The sequence below is a fragment of the Podarcis vaucheri genome, assembly GCF_965113315.1.
Source record: "Podarcis vaucheri genome assembly, chromosome: 2".
Lineage (NCBI taxonomy): Eukaryota > Metazoa > Chordata > Lepidosauria > Squamata > Lacertidae > Podarcis > Podarcis vaucheri.
Genome location: NC_138760.1, coordinates 110,727,145 through 110,747,933, shown reverse-complemented (window position 1 = coordinate 110,747,933; position 20,789 = coordinate 110,727,145). Strand labels below are relative to the sequence as shown.

Below are 20,789 nucleotides of genomic sequence, written 5' to 3'. Positions count from 1 at the left end.
TAAGGTGAGCCAAAATAATTACGTAATGGTGTTTGGACATGCTTTGTTCCTTAATTCTGAGCACATCTCAGGCCACGAATTTGGTTTTCAGTACCAGAACTGAGACAGGCTGGAAGAAGAGTTTGGATTTGATATCCCCCTTTATCACTACCTTAAGGAGTCTCAAAGCAGCTAACAATCTCTTTTCCCTTCCTCCCCTACAACAAACACAGGTGAGGGAGGCTGAGAGATTTCAAAGAAGTGTGACTAGCCCAAGGTCACCCAGCAGCTACATGTGGAGGAGCGGAGACACGAACCCGGTTCACCAGATTACATGTCCACCGCTCTTAACCACTACACCACACTGGAGTAGTGGTTTGCCTGTTCGAGGAAGAACTGCCAGACTAGGGTTTTCACATCACCCAGCAATGGAGCTCCCTGGGTGACCTTGCACCACTCACTCTTAGCCTAGCCTACTTTAAAGGCAGTTCCGAGGGCAAAATGGAACGAGAGCCATGTGGAAAGGGAGGCTATTACACTCGAGCAGCAGCAACAAAGCACTCCTGGTGGTTCCCTTCCTCTCCCTCCCAGCAGCCTTTTTTGCGGGGGGACGGACAGTCGATGTTGTTAAAGTGTGGAGTACCTCGATAAACGGCTGCAAAAAGGTTTTCCACTAAATCTCTCTCCCCCACCCCCGGCCACCCATCAAAACAGCCTGTCAAAGCTGTTTACAGTATTGGATTACTGCAAGACTTCTCGAGGTTGCCTCTGGACCAAAGTCGGGGCGGGGGGTAGTGGCGAAGCGAAGTGGATACCCTCCCTCCCCTCCCCAGTTTCAAGGGAAGGAGGCAGCTAGTGGCTGAGTACGGGCGCCTGCGCTCTACTGCCAAGGCAAGTTAGCACAGCTTGCTTGACGTGTTGACACCCCATGACAGTTTTTTTGGAGAATCTCGCGCCTTGGGTTGTTTTTTTTTAAAATAAGGAATTTAACCTTCATTCTTCAGAAGCCGGTGCCCCACCACCAAACGCACCCGCACACCAGGGCTGGATTTAGTTTTCATGAGCCCCTAAGCTGCTGAAGGTAATAGGGCCCTTTATATGTCCAGCTGTCCTTTGTCAACAACAAATTGTCGCTTTTTGTGCGTGGAATATATGCTATATGGTAATTTATAGACCTAATAAGTATTTAACTAGTGATATCTTAGGGAGCAGGCTAGCTTCATAGGCGCCTACATAACACAAAACACTGTTGCTGTATGTAGGTTTTATTTTATTTTTTTATCTTATATTTTGGAAATGTACATCGATTTTTTCCCTTTAAATTTTTTTGGGGCCCTAAACTATAGCTTGTTTCGCTTATACGTAAATCCGGCACTGCCACACCGTGTTGCGGGGGCCGGTCTGCACACAGCGCAGCTAATAAGAAGGGCTCTTAAAAAAAAAAAAAGAACAAAAGCGGCTACTAAATAAAATTGTTGTTCTGCCCAAATGACCTCATAGAATCGAGGAAAATGAGTGGGGAAAGGAACGTCTTCTCTTTTCCCGCTCTCAACTCGTTACTTCGGGACAGGAAGCGAGGGGAGAGGAAGGAGGGAGGCGAAGCCCGTCCAGCTTGCCGCGCATGAGCCCGCGCAGCCGCCGTAGCCCGCTCCCCCCCCCCGCACCCACAAGGCAGGATGGGGGCGGGGAGGAAGAGAAACCTGCGCGGACGGAGCGGCGTGACGCAAGGACGCGTCGTCGTCTGGGGGGCGGGGTTTCCTCGAGCTCCGCGCTCTTGTACCCGGCGGCGCCGACGCTTGACTCTCTTGTCGGCGAGGGCGCGTGGCAGAAGAGGCAGAGCCTCGCGCGCGCTTTCTGCTTCTGAGGCCGCGAGGGAAGAAGCACACGCGGCCCGCGCGCCTATCCGTCCATGGCCGATTACCTGATCAGCGGCGGCACCGGCTACGTGCCCGACGACGGGCTCACGGCGCAGCAGATGCTCAACTGCGGAGATGGGCTCACCTACAAGTGAGGAGGCGCCTGGGAAGGCCGTGGGGCGGGGGTGGTAATGGGGTGGGGGGGGTCGGCGCTACGTCTCCACTCGCCTCGAGGAATTGCCACAAGTAGTTCTTTTTTCTTTTCATGCTGGGGGGCACGCGGAATTTGGGGTGTGTGTGTGTATTGCACCCGCGACATGCTATCATAGCCCGAGGAAAGTGAAGGTTATAATGATGGCTTTGGCACGGGGTGAAGGAAAGTGGGGCTGGGGTTGCTCTAATAATAATAATAATAATAATAATAATAATAATAATAATAATAATATTTTATTACTTATACCCTGCCCATCTGGCTGGGTTTCCCCAGCCACTCTGGGCGGCTTCCAGAAAAAAAATATTAAAATATTGTAATACATCAAACAGTAAAAGCATCCCTAAACATGAATGCTCGAATTAACCTTTCACCCCAGGGGGTTCCTCTGGGTCTTTGAAAAAGGATTTACCCGAGCCCCTAGGAGATCCCCCCCTTCCTCTCTCTCCCCACCCCCACACTTTTGTCTGTTTTGAAGCCGAGGGCGATGCTAGTTCCAGTAGTAGGGGCGAATGTCCTTCTGCCCATTGCTCCCTATGGAGAAGCAGGGACTCTCGGCCTGCAACTTCAGAGAGAGAGAGAGTGCCCTGAGAGGCAAAACCCTCGGCCTGAACATGCAGACCTTGTTTCTCCCCTGCTGTAGAACTTCCAGAAAAATCTCGTGGAGTAGATTCCTTTTTGCGTTGTAGTGCAGGTAGCACAGTCGGTAGACCATGAGATTCTCAATCTCAGGGTTGTGGGTTCAAGCCCCATGTTGGATGAAGGATTCCTGTATCACAGGGGGTTGGCCTAGATGACCCGTGTGGTCCCTTCCGATTCTACAGTTCTTTGATTCTATATGAGATCACCTCAGTTCTTCATTGGGTGAGAGGAATGTGCCTGTTGGCTAGTACTGTATAAGTAGAACTGTTGCCAAGTATCCCTCTTCCTGTGCAAGATGTTCCCTGAAAGCTCATGTTTGAGGAATCCTTTCTGCTTAGCGGATCTCTCCTCTTGCTCCCCTCCTTGGCCCTTGCTTTTCTTAAACTTCACCTTTGACATAATTCCACAGAATAGTCAGTCCTCCTCAGGGTCTGTTGAATCCCGCACCCAGCAAGACCTTTTGTGTTTTTTATCTAGTAACTGCGCAGATGATCCCAGCCCTTGCGAGAGACCATGGAGCCAGAATATCATGTAACAGTTTCTCTGATTACACTTGTGTATCGGTTTATGTTCCTAAACCACCTGCTGGTCTATATGACAAGTCTGAGCGTATTTAGTCATAATCCTTCTATAAGAAGAAAGCCGTGAGCAGCATAGAATGCACCCCTGATCCAACCTCTTAAGAACATGAATCGGCAGTATAAAGTTGCTATCTTGTTAGAGTTGTATACTGTGAGTTTTTGGCGAGAGGAGGTTTTTATTTCCATTTTTCTGTCTCTTCCACCGCTTAGTCTCTTCCTATCCATCTGGAGACTCACGTGATGCCAGATGATCTGTGGTTGCACACAGCCTTCACGAGTTCCTCCCTAACTAGATGTGCAATATGAACCCTCTGAGAAACTTACTTGGAAATAATTCCTGCACGAGAAAGCTGACCCTCTTTTTAGCAGCCACAACCCCTCACCCCTCCCCTTTTAGAGAACAGCAATCTATAAATAAATTATTTCTGTTTGGAAGCAAACTTTGCAGTTGGAGAAGCAGCTTTTTTTAAAAAAAGGAAGAACATGAGCAGTCACCTTCTACCCAGTGAAGTATGCTATAAAGGACGAGGATAAACAAACTCATTCTGAATTTTGGCAAGACTGAGGTGCTGCGAGTGGGTGGTTCTGCCTTGTACTATCTAGGCCAGCATTGCCAACACTATCAGTGGCTCTCCCTGGTTGCAGTTAGGAGTCTTTCTGTAACTTGGGAGACACTAGGGATTGAATCTGGGACATTTGGCATGCAAGTCGGATGCTCTACCACTGAGCCTACAGCCCTTCGCCAAAGCTAGGGATCATAAGGAAGCTGCCTGATACCAAATCAGACCACTGGTCCATCTAGCTCAGTATACACTGACTGGCAGCATTTCTTCAGCATTTCAGACTAGGGTCTCTCTCCCAGCCCTTGAACCAGAGTCCTTCTGTGTGCAAATCAGATGTTCTGCTACTGAGCTTATGGCTCTTCCCATTTCCTAAAAGGCAATTGCTTCCTGGAAAAATAGTACAAGCTAATGCACACACATAGGACGCGGGTGGCGCTGTGGGTTAAACCACAGAGCCTAGGACTTGCTAATCAGAAGGTCGTGGTTCGAATCCCCAAGACAGGGTGAGCTCCCGTTGCTCGGTCCTTGCTCCTGCCAACCTAGCAGTTCGAAAGCACGTCAAAGTGCAAGTAGATAAATAGGTACCGCTCTGGCAGGAAGGTAAATGGCGTTTCCGTGCACTGCTCTGGTTCGCCAGAAGCAGCTTAGTCATGCTGGCCACATGACCCGGAAGCTGTACACCGGCTCCCTCGGCCAATAAAGCGAGATGAGCACCTCAGCCCCAGAGTCGGTCATGACCGGACCTAATGGTCAGGGGTCCCTTTACCTAATGCACACATATACCAATGCCTTTAAACTGTGTCTCGGGTCCACCAACATTGGGACATAAGAATCATGTTTCAGGATCGGACCAAGAGTCCCATCTCATCCAGCATTCTGTTTCCAACAGCAGTAAGCTTTTGTGGGGCTTACAAACAAGGCATGAGGGCAACAGCATTGTTTCTTTCAGTTGCTTCTGGCAAGTGGTGCCAGCAGCACTCCCGTATGATGCCCCTGGTATGTGGAAATTCCCTTTAGATTTCCATGACTTAATAGCTGCTGGTAGAGAGGTAGTCAATGCAATAGGAAGGTCTTCACAGGTCTCCTGGAAGGTTTCCAAGTTGGGGACATGGCATTCGTTAAACATCAGCTAACTTTTTCCTGTAGAACATTTTGCTCGGGAGTTTCAAAACTTTGTTTTCTTGGAGACTTTTTGTGGGGGGGAGCTAAATACAGCTGGGCATGCATGTGGTGGGGGTTGTTCTAACTTCTAAAACTCGGGAGATGCCAAAGATTCAAATTTTCGTGGAAGATTCCTCTTTTGATTTGGGAATCTTTGCATTGCATATCTTACATTGTCAGACCTCTGGTCTGTCTGGTTCAGTTTTATTTACTCTCTGTGGTATCAGCTCTTCCAGGGTCTCTAGCAAGACATTTTGCCCATCACGGCAACCCAATATTCTGTTCCTGGCAGTGAATCAGAAACATTTTGCTGAGCTACAAGACCCTCTCTCAAACAGTAAATAACGAGGTCATAGGCTTGGTTGGGAGAAGCAGTAAGCAGAAGGCAATTGGTGCAATCAAACCACTTTACCTCTGCCCACTCATAGCCATCCCAGAGGCGTGTATTATGTGAAGTTGTATGACTAGAACTTTCCACTTGATTTCCCTCTGAAAAATGAAGCCAGTGAGGTTGGGGTACAGGAGCAAGGGCAGTCTGATGTTTCCCCTCTGCACCAAAGCCCTGATTCAAACTCCTTAACCTCCCAAGAGTGCTGTTAGATGTGGAAGGGAAACCATATGAACACTAAAATCGTGACTGTATATTTTCTCCTACAAATTTAAAAGTAGCTTGGGAGAGATTTGAGGAATTGCCTTGAGGGTAAAGGACCTTTGGCTCTCCATATCAGTTGCTGAACTACAACTCCCATCAGCCCTGGCAAGCATTGTCAATGTTCTTGGGTGATGGGAGATGTAGTTCATCAACACTGGGAGGCCCAAATGTTTCCTACACTTTTAAAACCCTTTCGCTTACCTGGGCCATGTTCCTGATCCAAATCTTCCCCTTGTAGGCACTGTTTCTTAAAGGAGGAAATTTTGTTGGGGGTTCCAATCACAGAACTTCAGGAGGTTCCCCAGGTGGTATTCAACTGAATTTTTCTCAATAGTAGACCCACTGAAACTAATGATCATGACTAAGTTAGTTCCATTAATTTCAGTGGGTTTGCTCTGAATAGAACTTAGTTGAAAACCCCACACACAGGTACGGTCATTATCTCAGCAACATGCTGCGGCGAACCACAAATTACATTATAAAGCCTTTTACTTGTTAAAAGTTCTGTATTAGGCTTCCAAAAATAACATTTTTTCTTCTTTCCTTTGTTATTCAGTGATTTCCTTATACTCCCTGGCTATATAGACTTTACTGCAGACCAAGTGGTGAGTATGAGACTAAAGTTTGTATAATATATAAAATCCCTGTCATGAAGCAAGTGCTTTCTGCACTGTAGGAGATTCCTTTCTGTTTGTCTCTTTTTATACTACTCACTAAGCTTTTTGGAATCTGCAGTGTTAGTTCTGCAGTTTTAGTTCTGATGGGTCACTAAGTGTGTGAAGGTACGATGACAATGGTGCTTGAAAAGATCGCAAATAAAGCCGCCTGCTGTTTCAGCCAAACTCTCTTTATTTTAAGGACCTGACTTCTGCTCTGACCAAGAAGATAACCCTGAAGACTCCCTTGGTATCCTCCCCTATGGACACTGTAACAGAGGCTTGCATGGCCATTGCAATGGCGGTAAGAAACCAGGGCAGAAGGGAGAGAGAGCTTACCTTAGTTTAGTTTAGAGTGCGGCGTGTGTGTGTGTGTGAGAGAGAGAGAGAGAGAAAAATACTACTTGGTATCTTGGTAAATCCCTGTGGGGCATCAAGAGTATTTTTCCTCAAATCTTTTCATCTGCAGTCCTAAACACACATGCTTAGGAGTGAGGCCTGTTCCACACAGTAAGGCTTACTTCTTATTAAACGTGCCTGGCATTGTACTGTTAAAAACATATGGCAATGTCTGTAATCGTTTTTTTAATATTAGCCAGAGAAGTAGTAGTCCCTTCCAATTCTACTTTTATGCTTATCGCCTACAGTATTTAAAATTCTTAGTTCTTAGCTGGGTTGTGTGTTTTGTTTTTTAATGCAGAGCCTTATGCTACCCAACAACAACAGTTTGGCTGGTGGGCCATGCCTGCTAACCTTCTCTCTGCCCTTGGTCAAAGGCAGCAAAGAAGTACAGTGATACCTTGGTTTACAAACTTAATCCATTCTGGAAGTCCGTTCTTAAACCAAAGCGTGCTTTCCCATAGCAGCGGGGGACTCAATTTACAAATGGAACACACTCAACAGGAAGTGGAACATGTTCTGCTTCCAAGGCAAAGTTCATAAACCAAAACACCTGCTTCCAGGGTTGCAGCGTTCTTAATCCAAGTTGTTCATAAACTAAGCTGTTCTTAAACCAAGGTACAGTGGTACCTCGGGTTACATACGCTTCAGGTTACATATGCTTCAGGTTACAGACTCCACTAACCCAGAAATATTACCTCGGGTTAAGAACTTTGGATGAGAAGAGAAATTGTGCACCAGCAGCAGGAGGCCCCATTAGCTAAAGTGGTACCTCAGGTTAAGAACAGTTTCAGGTTAAGAACAGTCCTCCAGAATGAATTAAGTTCTTAACCCGAGGTACTACTGTACCACTGTATTATTTCTGTTCCAACTTAAACTTCTTTCTATATCTTCTCAGCTCACAGGTGGAATTGGATTCATTCATCATAATTGTACCCCAGAATTCCAGGCCAACGAAGTACGGAAAGTTAAGGTAAAACCAACTTCTGTGTATATAAACGTCCCTGGGGAGAAGGGTTTGATAACAGGTTTGGCTATTGCCCAGCACTGCTTTGTGAGGTGGGTATTCTGCTGTAGACATAGTTTACTCACCTGTGCCTTTACCACAAATGTATGGCTGCATGATTACGTGCCCTCTCCCCTCTTGTGTACAAGTCCCCGTCACCTCCCTTGGTTCTAATTAAGTTAATAGCTGCATTTGCGCCGACATTCATGGTGATTGATGTGTAACAGAGTTCACTTTGTAGCCATGCTTTGAAATGTGTGCTGTTTGTTCGCTAAGAATCTTGGCTGCTGGACTCTTAAAAGATGGTCCTGTTGCATTTGAGGTATACAGAAAGATCTGACTGGTGTTTTGGCATTAACCCATAGTAGCTGTTGATGCCCTCAGTACATTCAGGCAAGATGCTTTGGTCTCCTGGATCCCTGTAATTCGGATGAACTGGGCATAGCAGGCTACCTGTCTTATTCTTTATTTCTGTACTTGCAGCTGTCTGGATGAGCCCCTAACCATATTTGAAAGCCACACACTACAATGCTGCAGTTACTGATGGCCATTCCCCAGGAGAGTCCTGTCTGGCTCCGCAGACATCTGCTTCCCCCAATGCATATCTTTATGTAACTATTTTGTATGCGGCTCAAAATTCTCCTTCTGAATTTGTGTCTTGCCCCAGAAATATGAACAAGGATTTATCACAGACCCAGTAGTGCTGAGCCCCAAAGATCGCGTGCGAGATGTTTTCGAAGCGAAAGCCCGCCATGGGTTCTGCGGCATCCCTATAACAGATAATGGGAAGATGGGCAGCCGACTCGTGGGGATTATTTCATCCCGAGACATCGACTTTTTGAAGGAAGAAGAGCAGGACCTGCCTCTCAGCGAGGTCAGTGGGGTTATTTCTTCTGGGATCAGCAAGCAGGGCTAGAACTTGTGCTGGGGTAGTGTGTGGACCTCTAGCATTATTTTTATTTTTGCACTGGCCAAAGGAATTATGTTTAATGTCTTGGAGCACTAGTGCATAGCACAGGTTGGGTTTTTTTGCAACTTTTCCTGTTCGCTTGGCTCATTTCCCCTCGCATTGCATAATGAAAGCCTTCTGGAGCTAGCATTAGTGTAACCGCTGTATAGCTGGGCATCGGATTTCTGCAGTGCAATGTTCCGCAGTGCCTTGGAGCCCGTTCTGCTCTCCTGCGCTATCTTTAGGCTGTGCTGACACCACCAGCAGTGTGCACGCTGCCCAAGAGCGGCCTTAAATCATCTCTGATTACCCTCAAGTGGGAGTTGCGAGTGACATGCTTTGAAAAGAGCTCTGGAGAGATGTGAACTTCAGGGAGGGGGAGAGGTACTGAGCAAGGCCGGAAGCTTTTGTTTTCTGCTGCTCCTGTCTGGGTGAGACACTTTAAGGCCACTCTTCTCAGATTTCTTACTCTGGAAGAGTCATGTGTGGAAGTTGATAGGAAGTAGTTTGAGGACTGGACTTGACTTGGGATGACGAATACAATTAAGCCTAGAAAATAATTGTTGAGTCTTAATGGCAGATAGCTCAACCGCTCATACTTTAAACGTAGGGTACATGAGCCACTGAGGTTGCAAATGTTTGTGGGTTGTTTTCAGACTGCAGTTGGAGGATTGCGTGATTTACTTTATTTAAATATTTATAAACCACACTTTCATGGAAAATACAACAAGGCAGGGCACAGCATAAAAACACACTGCTACTATAATACCAGGGCAAGCTTTAATAACATAGCAATAAAACTGGTTAGTAAAAAACAACAACACATTTTTATTTGCTGCCACTGACATTACGTTGCTTTTAGGTGGTTGGTTGTTACCGTATTTAAATGCTTTCTTGTTGTAAGCTGCCCAGAGAACACGTTTAACTGCATGGCATACAAATGCTTTAAACAATAATAAATAATATTTCTGACATGCACTATGATGTTCTCAAGTACCACTGCCCTTCTCCCTCTGGCAATTTTTGCCTAGTCTGATCAAAATGCTGTCAACTCTCCTTTAACTGTGAACAAAATAAAAATTCTGCTGCTGTTTGAGACTCTCCTGCAGCTCTCTTCGTTCCTTGAGACCCCATCTGCTACTCAGAACGGCTCAGTTTGGCCCAGGCGCAGAGGACAGCATCTTTACTTTGCTCTTTGGTTTTCCCTAGATCATGACCAAGCGGGAAGACCTCGTTGTAGCACCTGCAGGAGTTACGTTAAAAGAAGCTAATGAAATCTTGCAGAGGAGTAAAAAAGGTCAGTGGGAATAGATGTGTGGTATTCCGTGCATACTATGCTAAATCAGTGGACATGTGGCTCATCCCACGTTTTAACCTCATAATTTGATGTGCACAAATTACAAGTAATGGCACAATTACTTTCCATGAATTTTACCAGCGTCTTGAGCAAAGGCTTATAATGTGACCCAGGGGTGCCTCCAAGTACCTTGAGCTAAGCCCAGTTTGCTTTGAGTGGAGAAGATCAAAGGTTCAAAGAATTGTCTTGCCCCTTGTGGAGGGAGATCAAAACGTCAGTGTAGTTAGTTGTACAGAAGCTGCAGCTTCCAGGCTTAAACCCTTATTCCACAGTGGACTTGTTCAAGTGCCTTGTTTAAGTCATTACCTCTTCCGGCTTGGATTCTCAATAAGGGGCAGCATTTTCCCTTTCCTTTCTCTGTATTTTGGTCAATTTGAATATTTTGTGAATAGGTGCCTGACAACGCAGACTGATTAATGGGCTTGTGGACTTCAGGTTTTGTATTTATCTATTGCTCCAGTTTACTCTGATCGTTATTTTTTTGCCGCTGAAAAATCAAAGAGAATGAAAAACAAAAGCAGATGAAAAACCTTCAGGAAGAGCTAAAATTGTAACTCATAGATAACTTTTGGCATTCCAGGAAAACTGCCCATCGTTAACGAGAAGGGGGAGTTGGTGGCCATAATTGCACGCACGGATCTGAAGAAGAATCGGGACTACCCGCTTGCGTCAAAAGATGCCAAGAAGCAGCTGCTCTGTGGGGCTGCCATTGGGACCCATGAAGATGACAAATACCGTCTCGACTTACTAGTGCAAGCTGGTGTGGACGTTGTTGTTCTGGTGAGTCCTAGGGGTGGTAAGTGAGTTTTAGTAGTATGCAGTAGGGGTGATGCCTTGTTAGTGCAGTCTGGACTTTTCTGTGTGGAGCTGATTGCGTTTGAGTCTGTGCAGAGGAGGTCTTGTCTAGAAATCTCAATAGCTGTTAAATCTCTCTATGATCGCTGATGTTTACTCTGATGAAGAGCAAGCTTCTAGACCTCATTCCTCTTCTTTTCAATCCCAGGATTCCTCTCAGGGGAATTCCATCTTCCAAATCAACATGATCAAATACATCAAGGAGAAATACCCTGAGCTGCAGGTCATTGGAGGCAACGGTAACAAGATGTTTGCTAATATAAACATTAAAATGTGGTCATGTTCTTTGGGTTGTAGAACGGACTTGTAACTAAATCTACATAAGTTTCTAGCTTTTTGGCTCCCCCCCCCCAAAAAAAAAACAACAACAAAAACCCCTGGCTGCAGGCTGGCAGAGGAGAGTTGAGGGGCTTTCTCTAACAGCCCATGGGCTGGCAGTGATAGAGAGACAGAAAAAAGGGGGTTCCCCCATTCACTTTTGGCTCTGGGGCGACTCTCTGCTGTCATACAGCCCCTGAGGAAATGCAGCTCCAATCCCTTTCTTTAAAGTCATGAGTGCAACCACTGACATCTCCAAATCCTAAACTTGCTGGAATGCAACAAATAAAAACATGGGATTTAGCAAGACACACTTTTCATACCAGACGAAACCTCTGGTGTAACCAGAGGTCAAACGTCTGGCATGCCCTAACTGCTTACCTCCTCCTCTGAATTAACAAAACAAGGCACTTTGGTTGTGCAGGTTGTTCCCTTCTCTTGTTAACACCATCACATTGGTGAGATGGCCAAAGGCCGACCAGCCAGCAAGAACTGGAATCCGAGCCTGCCCATTTCAGCTGAGATTGCAGTGGCTTCCTCTGTGCAAAGCCGGTCCCGTCTGTTTGGAAGGGAAAACACCACTGTCGCAAGCGCAGGGTGACGGAGACCGGTTTTCTATCTCTTCCTCCTCCCTTCCCCCATTTCATAACATTTTCTTCCTTTTCCTAGTGGTGACGGCGGCTCAGGCGAAGAACTTGATTGACGCCGGGGCCGATGCCCTGAGGGTCGGCATGGGCAGCGGTTCCATCTGCATCACGCAAGAAGGTATTCAATTCCCGCTGCAGATCATTAACACATTCTCTTCCCCAGTGCCTTGTTTAAAGAACCTAGCCCTCCAGAAGCACTAGCCCAGAATCTGTACAGTGCCTGGAAAGGAGGGGAATTGTATCTGGTCCATTGAGTCCTTCTGATACTGAGGTGGGCTTCTGCCCTTTTGCCATGCCAGCAGTACAGAGGCTGTCCCTGTGAGCAACCAGGACAGGGGAGTCGTGACTCTGAGCATGCAGCAGATTAATTGTGTCTAAAGTCAGCAATGGAACAGAGAGGAGAGATGTGCTGGGCTGCCTGGCCAGGGCCAATTTTGTACTAATGGAGTGCAGCCCAACTGCACAGTGCCGTGCCAGCATGCTGGCGTTGCGTCAACTCTTCAGGGCGTCCTCCTGGTTCCTGAGCTGCTTCCCTCTTACCTCTAAACTGTATGTGTTTTTGTCTTGTTCAGCTGCTCCAAAGATCCCTCCAGACCTAAAGTCCCACAGCCCCAAATGCCCTTCCACAGTCACTGGCACCTATAGTAAGTCATTGCCCCCTTCCCCTCACCCCTTAATTTTGTGCCTTGGAGCAAGGCTTTGATTGGCTGCCCATTGCCCCCCTCCCCCGCCCCCCCTGCTTGTTTTGAGAATAATCTAGTTGTAGACGCACTTGGGGTTTTGTGGCTTTGGATACTGGTTGTTAAAGCTGAGACACACTCTTGATTCTGAGCCTTTCCTAAAGCAGGGTTTCAAAGTTGCCCTTAATGGTACTAGCTGGAGTTCTTTCTCTCTTCTTAAATCCAGGACTATGTGGATTTTTTTTTTAAATTACCTTGACTGCTTCCTTTCTCTTGGTGGGCAAAGGTGCCATAATTAACGGCACGTGCGGCAGCAGCAGCAGCTGTGATTCTACAAGTTAAATTAACTAAATTCCAACCACATATACAAAATAGGTAAATTGTAATTTTCAGAGCGTTAATTAGATTGACTGCTGTTACCAGTAGGGTTGGCGGGGGATTGTTTACATTTACTAGGAAGATCCCAGTTTCATGTAGGGTAGCCTGAGTATTTTCCTTTATAATGATGGAAGGATTTTGTCTTGCACTGATGACCATATCCATATTGCAGCATTGACAATGGATAGAAAACCTTTTTAACAATGCTCAATTTCAGCCTACTTTAAGTAATTCTAAGCTTTTATTGTGAGTAAATTAGGTGATCATTTCTAGGCAGCTTCTTAAGTATTTGAAAACCACAGTCCCTGCCCCATCCTTAGTCCATGGTAGTTTCCCCCCCCCCCCCACTTATGGGCTTGTCCACGCAGCTTTAAAGTGCCCCCAAAGTAGCCACGCGGAAAAGGGCTTTAGCTACTGTTTCACACAGATGAATGAGAGTTTCCTTTTTGAGTATGGAGATTCTCCGTGGGAAGTGGGAATAGCCTTTCCCCCAGAACCCCGGCTGCTCTCCTGTTTGCTTGCCACAGGGAATACCAGTAGCCATTTGCTAAGCGTTCCATAGGGAAAGTATGCTCATTTTTCCTTGCAATTGGTTGCCATGAGAGGACTGACTTCATTCTCTTGTCCCATACAGAACTAGCTCATTCTCCTTTAGAGACCTATATCTGTTATGAAGTCAAAGTTGCTGTTTTTAAAAGTAAAAACAGTCATTTCAGGCATTGACCTGATTTTTTTTTGGGGGGGGGGGGGAAGCATTCGGTGCCAGATTTCTGTAACAGCCCAAGAACTATGATCTCTGCTCACCTGACAGACAGCAAGCACAGCTTCCCACATGCATTTTCAGGTTTCTTTTCCATGTGCATGTGTACTTTTTTTTTGGATCCCAGCTGTGGTAGTCAACACAGTTATGGACTTTATATCCCTGACATGCCTCTTTGAGGTTTTTGACACAGTTGCACTCAGGGCTCTGGGCAGGTTAGTCCAGTAAAAATTCAGCATAGCCCACTCTGGACCTCTTATCTCTTTAAGGTCAATATGGCAACAAATGCCTGATACATGCATGGTGTAATATTAACCTGCTTCCAGCTTGGATACTTTGACAAACGTGAAGGCGGCAGAGAGACTTGTAGTGCCGTAAATCCACAAAGTACATAATGAAACAGAAACAGACAAATAACACACACACACAAACCCTCCCACAAACACATTTACAAGGTCATAGAATGTTAATTGGCCAATGGCCTGGTTGAAGAGAAGCATTTTCACCTGGTGCCCAAAGATGTAATGAAGGCTCCAGGCAAGCAACCCCCACCCCACCCCTGGAGAGCATTCCTCAAATCCGCAATTGCTTTTGCATTATTGTAACTGTCAAAGCTCAGGATAAATTATTATTATTATTATTATTATTATTATTATTATTATTATTATTATACGGAGCAATAGCTATACAATGAAGTTGTAGTAGCAGAACCTTCATATTGTAGGTTCCAGTTGCAATCCTGATATCTCTGTATTAAAGGATCTTGAGAAGCTGAGCTAGGAAGAACCTTTTCCTGAGACTCTGGAAAACTGCTACCGGTCAGTGTAGATCAGTGAGACCTCTGGGTATATGGCAGTATATAAAATTTTAATAATAATAAGACAACCAACAGGCTAGGATAGGTGCAGCCTTAAGATAATATAACCAGCTATCTAACAGGGTTACCAGCTGGTTTGTGATGACCCAAGAACCCAACAATCTAATTTTAATCTGTTATGGCTCCTAAATGCAGTAAGAGTCTGTGAGCATATATTCCCAGGCAACTCTCTTAAGCAAGGTGGCAGGCTTCAAAGGGAGAGAGAGAAAAGTGGTGTTTGCATCTGCTTTAGGCCTGATCGCAACCAGTATGTGGTCCTGGAACTCCTCCTCCAAGGGATTATGGTCCTCTACTTCAAAAATGTTGCCCACCCCTGCTTTACGACAATGAAGAGTTTGTCTAATAAAAGACTAGGCTTGCCCATTTTTTGTTTTATCTCTTATTCTGTGGAGCTCCAAATGGCAGCGACGTTACCGTACCAAATTATTACGGCAAATTTCAAACCCTGCTTTGGAAGTCAACACCTGTGCAAGGCACTAGGTTGTAGGACTGTGTCTTGCTCCCTGGTGCCAACATGTTAATTCATAAAGGGCTGGTCTCAGTGTACAGTTCTGTACACCATTGTTGCAAAGGTCGGTTACGCACATGACCTGGTTCCTATGACCAGAGTATAGGGTGGGTGTTTATGTATGGAACAAACTGCTTCATTGGCTTGTCGGCCATAACATGGAAACGCTGCTCTCAACATTAGGCAGCCTCAGCAAAAGCGAGACCACCTCTTTAGCACTAACACTGTTTCATCTTTTTGGCAGCCCATTTCATGATTGATTTGAGTTCCAGTTCAATGCAGTTGATTTCAGTGAATTTGAAACTCGCATTTCCTAGAATGGACGAGATTCCCTTTCCGGGCTGCCTGTACCGAGCCCTAGAAAGTGAAGGGGAATGGATGAAACGACAGATGAGCTGGTGCAAAAAGTGGCTTGTGTCTGGCTCGGTTTCTTGGTGAAGCACTGAGTTAGCTTTGGCGGTGCAGATAGCAACCCTGAAACCCTGCATTTAACAGGAAGTTTGCACTCTTTGACTAATCTTGCATGGTCACAATCTCATCTGGTACACTCTTCTAATCGTGGCAGAGAAAAGCCTCCCAGTTATTTGTGAAGTGTGGGGGAAAGAAAGCCCTCTTTGGAAGAAAGGGCGGTACACTTCTGGCAAGAGTTTTTGCATGTCCTTGGCTGTGCAGTATGCATCGCTTCCAGAATGCACATCCCAAGTGGCACGTGGGTGGAAACAGCTAGCAAATCCGGGACAAATTGATGAAATTGAGCACAGAAGAGCTCCTATTGACACACGGGGTGTGTTCTGCAGGAATCCTTCATTTGAGGAATGTTCACTTCCTGTACCATCTTGTGCTTTAGATGGAAACAGTGAGGCCTATACACAGCCGCCCTGTGTGCCAGGAGATAGCTGGCTTGATAACAACTCCCATGTGAGCCCTCATGTCCCCTCCACCAAGCATAAACAGGGCTTTTGTTATATTCCGAAAGTCTCTAGTATTCCGGTTGGATGCCAGATGCAAGCAAGGTCAGTGGGACTCAAGACGGCATGGATTTTTATCTGCTCTATGGGCTATTCCAAAAGCCTTCCTTAGCCATTGGAGCAGCACACAGGTGCTCCATAGGTTAGTTACGTCAGGTCCCCCCCCCCCCCGTGCCTTCGCATCTCAATTTTAGTTGCATTCTGGGATGAAGATCTGGAGGGTGCTTCCCCTGCAGGCTGACTTTGCTTTACTCTGCCTCCTACTTAAAGGCAGTAGCTGAAGGAAGCCTTGTGCCTTTCTAAAACTTTGCGTGCTGAAGACGGGGATTCCGTCAAAGGGCCTGCCTCAGACCAGACTCTGATTGTTCTCTGCTTCTTCTTTTTCTGTCTCTCTGGATTTAGTCCTGGCATGTGGAAGGCCTCAGGCCACAGCAGTCTACAAAGTGTCTGAGTACGCCCGGAGGTTTGGCGTGCCGGTGATTGCGGATGGCGGCATCCAGACTGTTGGGCATATTGCCAAGGCTCTGGCGCTTGGCGCTTCCACAGGTGAGATGGCAATGGTGGTCAACTTGGATTTCACTGAGAGCTTGCAACGCTTGGTTGTGCACCAGGGAACTCTGCCACAGTAGTATCTCCAGATGTGCTGTACCAGACACATCTGTCCTGCATGGGGCAAGTGGTTACTAGGTAGAGCAGGTGAAACAGCTATAGGTTGTGTTGCATTAATGCACTGCTGTTAAACCTGTGTGTACCTCTGGGAAACCAGATTGGGCAAGATTTCCCGGTACTTGGAGGTGTGTGAATGCCCGTATAAGGTCCGCCCGGGATAATAGAGTTAAGGGCAGGTGATAAATGAAATTTAAAAAAAAAAAACAATTTTCACTGGGAGAGAGGCTTGTGCGACACATAAAAGTTTCCTCCAGTGATTGTAATGCCTTACGGCAGTGTTTCTCAAGCATGGGTCCTCAGATATTGTTGGACTGCAACTCCCATCATTCCAGAGCTCTGGCCTGCTAGCTAGGGGTGATGGGAGTTGTAGTTCAACAACATGTGGAGACCCAAGGTTGGGAAAGGCTGCCTTAAGGAATGTGTTGCCCTCCAGATGCTGCAGGATTACAGCTGCTGTCACCCCTGACCGTTAGGCTACCAGAAACATCTGGAGGGCCATAGGTTCCCAGCCCTGCCTAATAAAGCTGTAGAAAGATTTCAAAAATTGCAATAGAACAGGCGGCAGCAGCAGCCATGCAGTTCACACAAACAGCTTCAGTTCAGAGCTGTAATGCTCTAAATAGCACAGGTAGCTGCCGTGCAGATGTGTCCTAGGCAGCAGCAGTGTTTCAACATTGCTCAGAGTGGGCTTTCCTCGGTGAAGGAAGCCCCATTCCAGACTGGTGGCACACAAACCCTTGGGAGCTAGTGGGAGGCTGGATCGGGGCCAGGTTGGCTTTTGTGGTGCATGTAGCAGCTCCTTAAGTACATAAAGGAAGTGGAGGTTGTTCTGTTGGATCCCAGCTCTAACCAAAACCACACACACACATATGAAGGGGCTAGATCACATGAATGCTTTACCTAGCCAGCATCAAAGTTTACCCCCCAACCCCTCTAGAGTGGACTGGAAGTGCAAGCCCAGTTCCCCATTGCTTTGCTTTCCCTAGAACGTCACACCTCTTGTTCTTGCTCTCTTCATTGGCTTTAGTGATGATGGGCTCGCTCCTGGCCGCCACAACCGAAGCCCCCGGGGAGTATTTCTTTTCTGATGGGATCAGGCTGAAGAAGTACCGGGGCATGGGGTCACTTGATGCCATGGACAAGAACCTGGGCAGTCAGAACAGATACTTCAGGTAGGAGATGTGTATCCTTAACAGAGGGACTGCTTGAATGGTACCAGGCTGGGCAGCATAAGCAAAATAATGCATGCAGATTGTGGAAGATAATAAAACTGACATTCGCCGCTGCCGCTTCACCTCCATGGAATATTCTCCCACTGGAGGCTTTTCAGAATCTTGCTTCGATGGCGTTTCAGAAGCAAGCCCAGATTTTTCTATCTGGGGCGGGCATCTGGTGACTTAGGCGGAAGACTTGCAGTGCACCCTTCCTTGTTTTCACCATAAACATTTGTTTCTTGCCATCTCTGGAAAAAGCTTGCAAGCCCAGTTCTGCGTTTCTCACAAGCCTTTTCTTGTTCTTTGTGATTCTCAGTGAGACAGATAAAATTAAAGTGGCACAGGGGGTCTCCGGCGCTGTGCAAGACAAGGGCTCCATTCACAAGTTCATGCCGTACCTGATTGCTGGCATCCAGCACTCCTGCCAGGATATCGGAGCCAAGAGTCTAACGCAAGTGAGGTGAGAGCTTTCTGCACCCCGCACCCTCCCCCAGCCAGTCTTGTATACTTTGGGATAATGTATGCTGAAGGCATGTGAGCAAGCCACACACAATCTACCAGGCAGACCATGCCTGCCCCTCACTTCCATGATTGGCCCACATGGGTTGGTCAGCCCACACTATGGTTCCCATCCTGTATTATTGCAAGAATGCGGCTCTTAGTAGGGGAACAGGAACACACTCTCACTCTCTTGACTTTTTATCGCCAGGGCCATGATGTATTCTGGAGAGCTGAAATTTGAAAAGAGGACAGCATCTGCCCAAGTGGAAGGAGGGATTCATGGCCTCCATTCGTAAGTTTTTATGTGCAACTGATCCATCTTGAGTAAGCAGAGCACTTAGCAAACGGGGAAATTAAAAAAGAAAAGTGTGTCTCCTGGCTGCCAGCGTGAAAGCAGCCTGTGGCCAGAACCAATTAGGATCCCAAAGGATCCTGAGTGCAGGGAAGTAGCTGAGGTGCTTTAGACACTTCCAAGAAGGGACCAGCCCAGCAATTACTTTCAATTCTGCTGCTTCTTAATACCTTCTGAAGCAGAATTAGCACAAGGCCGTGTTTACACCTATGGACAAATATCAAAGCAGAAAGGGGCAGTGTTTGTTAGAAAACACCCTGAACTGATCAGAGAGGGCCAGATGGTTTCTTTCCTGTTGAAGCTAGGTCCTTCTTATGTTTGGATTTTTTAGAATTGTGGAGTATAGTGGTACCTTGGTTCATGAACGGCTTAGTTGTCAAACAAATCGGCTCCTGGACACTGCAAACCCAGAAATAAGTGTTCCGGTTAGCAAACGTTTTTTGGAAGCTGAGCGTCTGACGTGGCTTCCACTTGAGCGCAGGAAGCTCCTGCAGCCAATCAGAAGCCGTGCCTTGGTTTTCGAACGGTTTCAGGAGTCGGAAGAGACTCTTGGAACAAATTAAGATCAAGAACCAAGGTACTGCTGTACTTCTAACTGTAATATACAGTGGTACCTTGGTTTACAACCATAATCCATACCAGAGGTCCAGTTGTAAACCAAAACAGGTTGTTACCCAAGGTGAGCTTTCACCAGTGGGGCCTCCCAAAAAAAAGAGTGGGGGTTGTAATAATAATAAAAAAAGGGTTTTAGTCCCCAAAAAGGGACACACACTTCCAGGTTTGACGTGGTTGTAATCCAAAACAGTTGCAAACCAAGGTACCACTGTGAGGGTGTTCTTCTTACACCCAATACTAGTACATAATTGGAGGTGGAGACTGCGTGAAGATACAGTCAAGGTTCATTGCACTGAAACAAGCCTACGGTCATGCTGTGACCATGCAAATGTATGGTAGTAAAAACAGTTGGGTTCTTTCTTTTGCAGCAGCTGCTGCTGCTGCAGGGTCTGAATCCGGACTACTGCTCTGGATTGGAGCCCATGGCAAGGATTAGTTCCGAGCAGAAAATAAATTTTAAAATCATTGGGTTCGAGCTGACATTGTGAATGGAGAGTCGAGGACAAGGGCCAAGACTGCCGCCCACTTCTTCCTTTACTTTAAAACGGCTCCTGAGGTTGTGAGCAGGGGAGTGGAATTAAGCAGGAGACCCCTATCTAATTCCATTTGGTAAAAGAGAGCAATAATTTGCTACTTCCGGTGAACAGCGCGCAACTTCAGCTTCCTTTTCCTTCTCTTGCCTAGGTATGAAAAACGCCTTTTCTGATGAAAGTCCCTTGCGCTTTCCCTAAGCCTCATTTTTGCCCCGTGGTGCCTGACCTTTGCTGCCATGATCATGAACTGCTCCCTTCACAGAAGTGCCATTTTGCCGGAGGGGAGGAGCTGCCTGCTGCTCCCCCTTCGCATTATCAGCCGCTTTGACCAAGGGGCTGAAGGTAAAACGCATCAGCCTATTCCAGAAGTGTCAGCTGAACGAGGCTCTGGAGAGGGGTCCTGTGTCTCTGTCTCTGTATTTCTTTTTTACAATAAAACAAAGAGGCAAGAAGGCCTCTTCCAACTTCTTCCTTGTGCAATTACAGCTATTTGGCAGGGTTCAGTGTCTTTTCTTTTGGCAGTCGTGGATTAGAGCCGATATCCTTCCAACTGTGTGCTGCTGGGCCTCTATATAGGTACATCCAGACATACCTTTTTATTTTTAGAAGCCCACCCCAGCCTGTGCTGTGCCGCACATTATTTCTCTGCTAAAGTCACATTCCACTTGCTGCTTCTGTCCAGATGAACAGGTCAGAAGACAATGCCTTTAATACATTCCTCAAACTATAGTTTCAGAATTATGGCTTAAGGGTCTCCATTCCAGCCCCAAACGTAGTTGGTATTTAAAACAGGTGTGGCCTCCAACTGTTCTTGTACTCCTGCCCAGCAGGGCAATAATCAGAGATGATGGGAGTTGTAGTTCAATAACTGCTGAATGGACGCGGGTGGCGCTGTGGTCTAA

At 46.5% G+C, this 20,789-nt stretch overlaps 1 protein-coding gene across 4 annotated transcripts; it reads left to right on the top strand.

Moving 5' to 3' along the window:
* Positions 1–1,768: 1,768 nt before the first annotated feature.
* IMPDH2 (inosine monophosphate dehydrogenase 2) lies at positions 1,769–20,355 on the top strand. Of its 4 annotated transcripts, XM_082209994.1 has the most exons (16): positions 1,769–1,986; positions 3,166–3,219; positions 6,202–6,250; positions 6,504–6,605; positions 7,599–7,673; positions 8,374–8,580; positions 9,865–9,952; positions 10,593–10,792; positions 11,016–11,106; positions 11,855–11,950; positions 12,405–12,476; positions 16,406–16,549; positions 17,700–17,844; positions 18,203–18,346; positions 18,596–18,679; positions 20,039–20,355. In XM_082209994.1, the coding sequence occupies exons 1-16, from the start codon at positions 1,889–1,891 to the stop codon at positions 20,058–20,060; spliced, it is 1,671 nt and encodes a 556-aa protein (XP_082066120.1). In that variant the 5' UTR covers positions 1,769–1,888; the 3' UTR covers positions 20,061–20,355. The 4 variants fall into 4 exon arrangements, with proteins under 4 accessions (XP_082066120.1, XP_082066122.1, XP_082066121.1 ...); XM_082209996.1 differs by lacking the exon at positions 12,405–12,476; XM_082209995.1 differs by lacking the exon at positions 3,166–3,219 and having other exon boundaries at positions 1,770–1,986.
* The last annotated feature ends 434 nt before the right edge of the window (positions 20,356–20,789 follow it).